General features: G+C 37.2%; 2 protein-coding genes across 3 annotated transcripts; one reads left to right on the top strand and one right to left on the bottom strand.

Annotated features, from left to right (window-relative positions):
* On the bottom strand, window positions 810-9,142 carry LOC104783335 (transcription factor MYB12-like; the record flags this gene model as incomplete). Its single annotated transcript, XM_010508481.2, is given in 3 exon segments — window positions 810-1,830; window positions 8,018-8,147; window positions 9,019-9,142. Coding segments are annotated over 3 exon segments (1,092 nt in total), but the record flags the coding sequence as incomplete, so codon positions are not given.
* LOC104783334 (F-box protein At3g58530-like) lies at window positions 2,163-6,712 on the top strand. 2 transcript variants are annotated; one of them, XM_010508480.2, is made up of 5 exons: window positions 2,163-2,680; window positions 3,131-3,199; window positions 3,297-3,402; window positions 3,585-3,680; window positions 5,415-6,712. In XM_010508480.2, exons 2-5 carry the CDS (start codon window positions 3,165-3,167, stop codon window positions 5,454-5,456), a joined length of 279 nt encoding a protein of 92 aa, XP_010506782.1. In that variant the 5' UTR covers window positions 2,163-2,680; window positions 3,131-3,164; the 3' UTR covers window positions 5,457-6,712. The 2 variants fall into 2 exon arrangements, with proteins under 2 accessions (XP_010506782.1, XP_010506780.1); XM_010508478.2 differs by having other exon boundaries at window positions 2,163-2,670; window positions 5,415-6,711.

Below are 9,142 nucleotides of genomic sequence, written 5' to 3'. Positions count from 1 at the left end.
GGCAAGTTGCCTTCTGTTTCATAAATGATTCGTCCAAACATATATTTAATGCGTAGGTCATTGCCGAACAAAAATGATTGTCTTTAGGTCCCTTTTATAAAAAAAAAAAAAAAAAAAGTCGTTTAAGTGGTCATGTGATTAATTTACTAGACATACACTCCATACTCCAGACATACTAGACATCTTAAGATCGTACGTACATCAATTTTCGGTCCGAAACTAAAATAAACATATATAGAAAAATGTTTATTATACTATTTAACTAACTGATAACATTAGTTTAAATTCTTCTACTTGAATACTAATTACGACACATTTACAGAACTGAATTAATTTCACGTGGCTACCATAACTAGGACAAAACTGTGTTATTGTTCCAACGTCCATAATAACTAAATATCTCTACCTGTTTGTAGTTTCGTACAAAGAAGTCAGATCACTCAATATCTATCACTGATCATGACACCTTCCGTTAAAAATAATCACTTACAACGGCACGTGATGATTCGCGGTCGCGCGCGGGTGTGATGCAAGCTTTTATATATGTTGGTGTATAATGAAAAAGCTTTGCCTTCGAAATGATTGAGATACTAATTTTTGTTTGTTTTATTAATTTTATGCTTCAACTGTCCGTACGTCGACTAAATTTTTTCTTCTAGTTCGGCGTATTTAACATGTCAATAGAAATATGTATATATATACACTCCCCAAATAAATTAATATACACCTATTTTTCGTACCTCTTCTTTATTAAATTCCATTAAAAAAAAAAGGTAAATAATACGTCGAGATTAAACAAAAATATCAGATTAGTTTACTTCTTAGACTATTATTACACCGACTAAATAGTTTCACCTTACAAAAATCCCATGAGTTTTATTGCCTACGTACGCACATTGATAAGTCGGGATATACGATGCGACGTGGAATGGATTCAAACTGTAAATACACAAAGATTACGTAAGTACGTACGTACGGGTCAACCAATATCTTCAGGACAGAAGCCAAGCGACTAAAGCATTTTCGTCGTCATGATCCAACGGTTCTCCCAAGTTCTCGCAATTGCTTTTCCCGATCGTGGCGTCATCATCACCGTCCAAAAGCCACGACACCATCGAGTCGGCGCCCTCTTTCTCGTGCCAATGATTGTTGCTACCTTCTTGCCAAACGCAATCCCAATCAATAAACTCATCCGTCAACGCATTGTTAACTTGGTGGTCGTAGTTGAGAAACGAGTACACTGACGGGCAAGACTGAAGACAGTCGAGTTTCCCTTGGCTGGAAGACTCCGAGCAGAACCCTCTGGCTCCTTCAGAGTCTCTAATTATGCTATTCAACTCCGCATCACCACCACGCGATGTGTATATGTGGCCTGGATCTGACTCGTCCAACAAAAGGTCAGTGATGTCGTCATCAAACGATAAAACTCCATTATCCCCATTAATGCTCACGAGATTTTTATTACCATAATCTCCATAGTAGTCACATGGTCCTAGCTCAGCCTCGGCTCCACTTAACTCCACCATTACTGCTCCTTCTTCAGCCACCGCTACGTCGGCGGTTGGCTCCGGCGGTGCTGCAGGCGTTTTCTTCGTTTTTCGAGTTTTAATTGTTCCGTGGGTTTTTGGTTTCATGGCGGATCTACTAGTTCTCCCAAGTCTGCGTTTTGCCTGCGGCGCAGAAGAAGCGTTCATGATTACGGCGGCGACGTCTTGAGAGATGGACGGCTTCCTGATGAAGTTGTGGAGTTTACGACTGAGATGAGAGTTCCAATAATTTTTTATTTCGTTGTCTGTTCTCCCTGGTAGATGACTCGCAATTAGTGACCACCTACATTACATTAATCAAAATTATTAAAATCCCTCTCTATTCACAATTTTAACACGACCGTAAGAAATTAAATATATTTCCGAGGAATAAATATATCAAGAGAACCTCCGTGGCCCGATGGAAATCAATAGAACAGTTTGAATTAAATCTGATTTGCCCTGTTGACATGACTGCTGACCTAATCGTGCAACTTCTAGATATCTATTACTATTACAATCGATCAAAAATTTAGTTACAATAATTTAGTAGTGGACACAAGTACAATCGATCAAAAATTAAATACTTGTCTAACGTTGACAGATCCTCGCTTTCTAATAAAGATTTATGTCTTAGAGCATGATTACTGGTGTAACTCTTTGGGTTACTCTCTATATTGGGCCCCAAAAATGTAATATTAAACCCATTTTTTAGTCCAAAACACAGAGTATCGGTTCCATGGGAAGGTTTGGGAGAATCACCCTAAGTCACGCGACGTGGTCGTTTGTGATTGGTTGATTGAGAAATATAAAAGGTAAATTTTTTTTTTCCTAATTTTTTTTTCATTCTTTCCCGATTCTCACTCGTCTCTCTCGTCTCTCTCGTCCGTCGGAGATAAAAGCCGAATCAACAACCATCGGAAAAATCAACCGATTACCATCAAATCGTTGATTTTCCGGCTAAATCTCGATGGTTGTTGGTCAGACGGAGGGTTATTGGTGACTGAATTGGCGTAATTGGGGTTATCCGTTTCGATTTGCAATCTTTGGCGACGGCGAATGTTTCACAGCGGTGGGAGCACGATGGCGTACGATTGGTGGGATAACGGCGGATGTCCGGCGAGCTCCACCGTCTAGCGAATCGGTGAGAAACGGTTCGTCTTTTGATTTTTGATTGTTTGTTTAAACCCTAATTTATCACCGGTGGTCTTTAATTTTTAGGGTTTCATATTAATTCGATTGTTTGTTAGAATTATTAATATTTGCTGTCAATTTGACTTATTAGGCATCGATTATGAGATTAATTTGATGTTCACTTCAATCCAGAACGTTCCTCACTCAAAAAAATATCACTTCTAGCTGATTTAAGGTTCTTGGATCTATGTGGCGCTCAGGTTGGAGTCAATGAATCCATTTATTTGGTTGCATTTGTCCTTTTTCCTTGGTGGATAGATAGATGAGTTTATTTGAGATCTTGGATTATCTTTCACCGTCTTGTAGAGTATAACTCAGGGATTTTGATTGCTAGCAAATCCATAGTACAGATTATATATGTTGTACCTCCCTCGATGCTTTTCATTCCAAATGCTTCTTCAACATGGCAGGTGTGTGCGTATCACAGATGAAGGTGTGATTACCATGGCTAATAGTTGGACCTCCCTCGAATTTCTCAGGTATTATTCTTTTACAATTCTAGAACTATTTTGCTTTGTTGTTGTTGTCAGTGACTCTTTTTGCTGACACCATCCAATGAAAACCGAAAAATTGCAGCTTGTTTGGGATAGTAGGAGTGACTGATAGATGTCTAGAGACTCTCTCGCAGACATGCTCTGCTACACTCACCACTCTTGATGCTAATGGCTGCATCGGCATCAAGGTGTGTACTGTGACTTTTTCCCTTTTACGTTGTTCTTACTCTACTTGGTTTGTGGGTTTGTCAAGAAATTTTATGGCTTTCTATCGGATATGACCTTTACTTTGTTCTGTTTTTCTATTTCAATTGCTACTAGCTTTTTGGTTTCTGGGTTTTTGCTATTCATTGTGTGTGTGTGTGTGCAGAGTAAGTTAGGAGGAGGAAGCCAGCAGCAAGGTCAGAGAGTAAGCTACAACAAGAGTAAGCTCACTCTTGGCTTACGGACAGTCAAAATTGATAAGGTATGGTCCTATATCTCTCATATGTTGTTGTTCTTGTTTTTTTGAGTTGTGATTGGGATGAATGAGTTGGTGTTATAGATTGTTCTTGTTCTTGTTCTAACTTGAAAAGGTTTGGTTTTATAAATTGTTTATGTTTTTTTATAAAACTGTGAGTTCTTGTTCTATATTGCTGTTTTCTTTTTTTGCTCTAGTGTTTTTTAGTCTTTTTGAAACCCGATTGTTGTTCTTTCGCTTGTCTTGATATTTGTTGTGATTTTGAATAAAAAGCATAATTACACTGGTTTATTGAGAAACATGATTGAATTTGAAATTAGTATTGACTTTAAACATCAACTTTTTGAAAATTTGGTACACAAGTAGATTTTCTGAAAAGTTATTCAGTTGTCTACTCATAGATTTACTGAAAAGTTTTTCTCTTCACATGTAGATTTACTGAAAAGTTTTTCAACTAAACACTCATTAGCCTTTTACTCAATAAACCTTTACCTTTTGTTATCTAACCTTCAGTTTAAAAGATAAACTAACCTTGAGTTCAATATAAACCCTCATTGTTAAACAATATAAACCCTCAAGCTACAAACTCTTTTCGTTAAACATAAGCTTTCATTAAACAAAAACAATGGATCCTTATCGTTTGTCAGATGAAAATTTTGTTGATCTTTTGAATTCTCAAAAAGTTCTCAACGTTTCTGATAATCCTAACCCTCCACATTCTGCTCAATCCTCTCAGCCGATTCAATTTAGCAACCCATTCTCTTCTGAGCCACCCCACTTTACCTCAACATTCTCTTCTCAGCCACCTCATTTTAGCTCAACATTCTCTTCTCAGAATCTTAACTTTAGCCCAGCATCCGATACTGAAGACTGTATTGAGGTCGAAGAGACTGAAGAAGACGGAGGCAGAGGAAGTAGGAAGAGGTGGACTGCAGAGGAGGATGTCAACCTCATAAGTGCTTGGTTAAACACCAGCAAGGATCCAGTTACCAGTAATGAGCAGCGGAAATATAGTTTCTGGCAGAGAGTTACAAGGTATTTCGAAGCAAATGGTGGATCAGCTGGTTCAAACGCAAGAGGGCAAACACAGTGTAAGGCTAGGTGGAACAAGATAAACCACCAAGTCAACAAGTTTGTGGGCTGTTACGCACAAGCGTGTACAAGAAGGAAGAGTGGAGAATCAGAAGATGATGTCTTGAGAATGGCTTATGAGCTTTTCAATAACGACATGAAGAAGCCATTTCTCCTTGTACATTGCTGGAGGGAGCTGAAGCACGATCAGAAATGGCTCACAGAAGAATGTAGCCACAAGCGGACTAAGCTTGCATCTGAGGCTCCTACTTCGAGTAATGATGGTGCTGAGAAGAGGCCTCCGGGAGTTAAAGCTGCTAAGAACAAAGGGAAGAGACCGACTGTTAGTATTGATGTCGAAGATGGTTCTGTCCATAAGTTAGACAAGATCATTGCAATGAAGGATCAAGAACAAGCAGCTAAAGAGAAGCATGGCAAAATGAGATTGCTAAACAGCCTGCTTAACAAGAGTGAACTAACAACTGCTGAAGTTGCTCTTAGAGACAAACTCGTAGATCAAATGTTGACAAACATTTAGGTTTCAATTATTATCATTTGTTATGTTTAACTCTTCTTGTTCTGTGTTTAATAAGTTTAACTCAATTATTTTATGTTCTGTGTTTAATAAGTTTTGTTGTGCTTAACTCTACTTGTATTCTTTTGTTTCAGGGTTTCGGGAACACAAATGTAGCTGTGGAACATGTCATGTGAAGAGAAGAAGTTTGCTTGATGTGGAACATGTCACGGATTTGGGAAACATGTCACGGATGTGGAACATGTCACGGATGGCTTGTGTCTTTTGCTTGTGGAACATGTCACGGATAGTTTGTTTGCTTGTGTCTTTGGCTTTTGAGTGTCGGTTAGGACAGTATGGCTTGTGTCTTTTGCTTGTGGAACATGTCACGGATGTTTTGTTTGCTTGTGTCTTTGGCTTTTGAGTGTCGGTTAGGACAGAAAGGCTTTTGTCTTTTGGTTGTATTTGTTTGGCAAGGACAGTCACATGTGTATTTGTTTCACAAGAGGACAGTCACTTGTGTATTGCTTTTGGTTTTATTTTAACCTGTGAAGTTGTGTGTTTGCTTGTATCTCGAGACTTAAAGTCTATATATTGATGTATCGTTCTTTCCCATTTGCAACCAACTTTGCATTGTGTTCCGATTCTGTATCTTTTTTTTCTCTTCACCTTTGCATTGAAAAGAATCAACCTCCTATTACAAAAAAATATTTCTCTATCTATTACTCAAACTCCTATCTTCACTACTCAACTCTATTACTCATTCTCTACTAAATCCAAATATAAGCCTACTACTATACCCAAGTTACCAAAAAATGTCTAATTGGAGTTCTGATGAAGAAATTGAAGAAATGGTAGAGGAGGAGGTTGATAGTATAGTGGAGGAGATCCAATACAACTACACTCACCCAGAGGTACCACCAGCTCCAATAATCCGAAGAGTGCACATTGAGAGAGACCGCGAAGAAGGCCACATTCGATTGTGGAATGATTATTTTAGTGATAATCCAACTTACACTAACGCTATGTTCCGTCGTCGCTTTAGAATGAACAAACTATTGTTCCTTCGTATTGTTACCGCTGTTGAGAATGGAGTCCCATACTTCAGACAAAGGCGAGATGCTACTGGAAGGCTTGGTCTTTCTGCACTTCAAAAATGTACGTCAGCTATTCGTTTGATGGCTTACGGATATTCGGCAGATGCGGCGGATGAATATTTACGACTCGCTGAAACAACCTCCCACAAATGCCTTCTACATTTTGTAGAGGGAGTTATAAATCTATTTGGCAACGAGTATCTCAGAAGACCTACAGCGGAAGACCTCCAACGATTACTGAACATTGGAGAACATCGCGGTTTCCCCGGAATGATAGGGAGCATAGATTGCATGCATTGGGAGTGGAAGAATTGTCCCACTGCATGGAAAGGACAATATACACGTGGATCAGGTAAACCGTCAATCGTACTAGAGGCTGTGGCATCACAAGATTTATGGATTTGGCACGCCTTTTTTGGACCACCGGGTTCGTTAAATGATATCAATGTCTTGGACCGCTCCCCGGTGTTTGATGATATCCTACAGGGCCGAGCTCCGAGAGTTAGATACTTTGTCAATGGACGGCAATACAACATGGCGTACTACCTCACAGACGGTATCTATCCCAAATGGGCAACTTTCATCCAATCTATTACACTTCCACGTGGTCGAAAAGCAAAACTCTTTGCTCAATGGCAAGAAGGATGTCGTAAAGATGTAGAGCGTGCATTTGGAGTCTTGCAAGCTCGATTTGCAATCGTGAAGAATCCTGCACTTTTCTGGGATAAAGGAAAAATAGGAAAAATAATGAGAGCATCTATCATCCTGCATAACATGATAGTGGAAGACGAACGACATGACCACAATTTCTACGATCCAACAGAATTCCATCACAGAGAAGGAAGCGGAAGTTCTCAAGTCGATTTATCATATTCTACAGATACGCCAACAAATCTACATAATATGATGGTCACTCGAAATGATGTTCATGATACAGAAATGCATGATCTTTTGCAAAAAGACTTGATTGAGCATATCTGGCAAAAATTTGGTGCAACCGCACAATAAATCTTATTCCAAATTCTGTTTAATATGTTTAATATTTTGAATTTTGTAAAATATGTTTAATATTCTAAAGTTTGTAAAAAATTGTTTCAATTTGTAAAATATTGTTTTCTATTTTATGTAATATAAAAAATTTAAATAATTGTTTTATCATTTTAGATAATTAAAGTTTGATAATTAATAAACAAAAATTAAAAAATTATTATTTAAATGTCTAAGTAACCTATTTGGGGTTCTCTAGTAATAGGGTAATTTTGCTTAAGTTCTCTTAGAATTACTTAACTTAATTTATGATTATTTATATAATTAATTAATGTGAGAGTAACCATGGTGGGTTACTCCACTAATGATGCTCTTATGGCTTTTCTAATGAAGTGTAAAACAGTAGAGTACATTTAGTTTTTGTCTCAACTAAAACAGAAAATGTCTAGCACCCAAACGTTAGAGAGGAGACCACAACCAAACATGATTTTTTTTTTCTACGAATAATAACAAAGTTTTACTCACTTGGTTGACACATGATATTTATTATTACGCCACATACATACAGTACATAAATAACAATTAGTCCGAATTATGTAAATCGAGGAAAGTGAAGAGAGATAAAAAAAAAAATCAAAATTAGTAGAGTTTTGGATTAATAAATAAAAAAGTACCTGTTTCCCAAAGTGGAATGCAACTTAACAACTAGTTCTTCTTCTTTGGGAGATATGTTCCCACGCTTGAGATCGGATCTAAGATAGTTTATCCATCTCAATCTACAGCTCTTTCCACACCTTTTTAATCCTTTTCACACCCAAACAAAAATTATGAGTAGGAAAGTAATACTACACGTCAGAGTTTAGATACAAATATAGTAGTAAAACTGTCTATTTACTGCTGACGAGATTCTTATATTAGCATTTTTTTTTTTTTTTTTACGATCAAACTCCATATATTAAGTTATCGGAGATGACTCTTTTCGAGAAAGAGCCAATTAGATACCGACGAACTTACATGGAAAAAATAGAAATCTTATGCTTTTGCATATTTCGCAAGTTTATCGGCATATATATTATCTTCTCGGGAAATATATCTAATACTAAAATTAGCAAATCTATCTCTGAAATGAATAAAATCTTTCATTTTAGTTGTATATCATATGGATATAGACAACTAAAAAAAAAAAATCGCAACTACTGCATTAATTAATCTTTGGATTAAAGCAGAGCTGGAAATCAAATCAAATCAGTCATATAATTTTTGATCTGATTCTTGAGATGATTGATATACAAGGGACAAAAATACATAAATATGCATCTGTTTAGTTACTTTATGGTATTTCCTTTTAGAACGTTTGTCCGTATACTAAAAGTCTATAATATATAATAATATATAAATAACCATTTAAAGCATGCACTTGGCAGCACTTTACATAAACGTGCATTCACTTAACCCACCGTGACTGTAATAAAACATACTAGAATCTGTTACAAACAATTAATCCATGGTTCATGAAGATTATTTACGCCACGAGATCTACGATGATTGCTGTCGTCTCTCACTCTCACAATCCATGTTATGCCTAAAATTAAGCTTGTGTGCAGTGCAGTGGCAGTTGTTGCATGATTTTTTTATACTGTAAGAAAAAGAAAAAAATGTGTAAAACTATTATTACCGGCATTTTTGGGAAGAGATCTCCAAGAGCCTTCACCGTTGGATTGAATGTAGTTGGAGAGAATCTGGTCCTCCTCCGCCGTCCACCGTCCTCTCTTAATACCAACCTTCTCGCAACACGGCGC

Source organism: Camelina sativa, chromosome 4, assembly GCF_000633955.1.
Source record: "Camelina sativa cultivar DH55 chromosome 4, Cs, whole genome shotgun sequence".
Lineage (NCBI taxonomy): Eukaryota > Viridiplantae > Streptophyta > Magnoliopsida > Brassicales > Brassicaceae > Camelina > Camelina sativa.
Note: the sequence above shows the minus strand (reverse complement) of the source record. Positions and strands in the feature narration are given on the sequence as shown.

Bases quoted from the DNA above. Each gene is read 5' to 3' on its own strand.
- LOC104783334 (XM_010508478.2), top strand. From the start codon at position 2,639: ATGTCCGGCGAGCTCCACCGTCTAGCGAATCG. The intron at 2,671-3,130 runs GTGAGAAACGGT...TCAACATGGCAG, and splicing joins CTCCACCGTCTAGCGAATCG to GTGTGTGCGTATCACAGATG. The intron at 3,200-3,296 runs GTATTATTCTTT...GAAAAATTGCAG, and splicing joins ACCTCCCTCGAATTTCTCAG to CTTGTTTGGGATAGTAGGAG.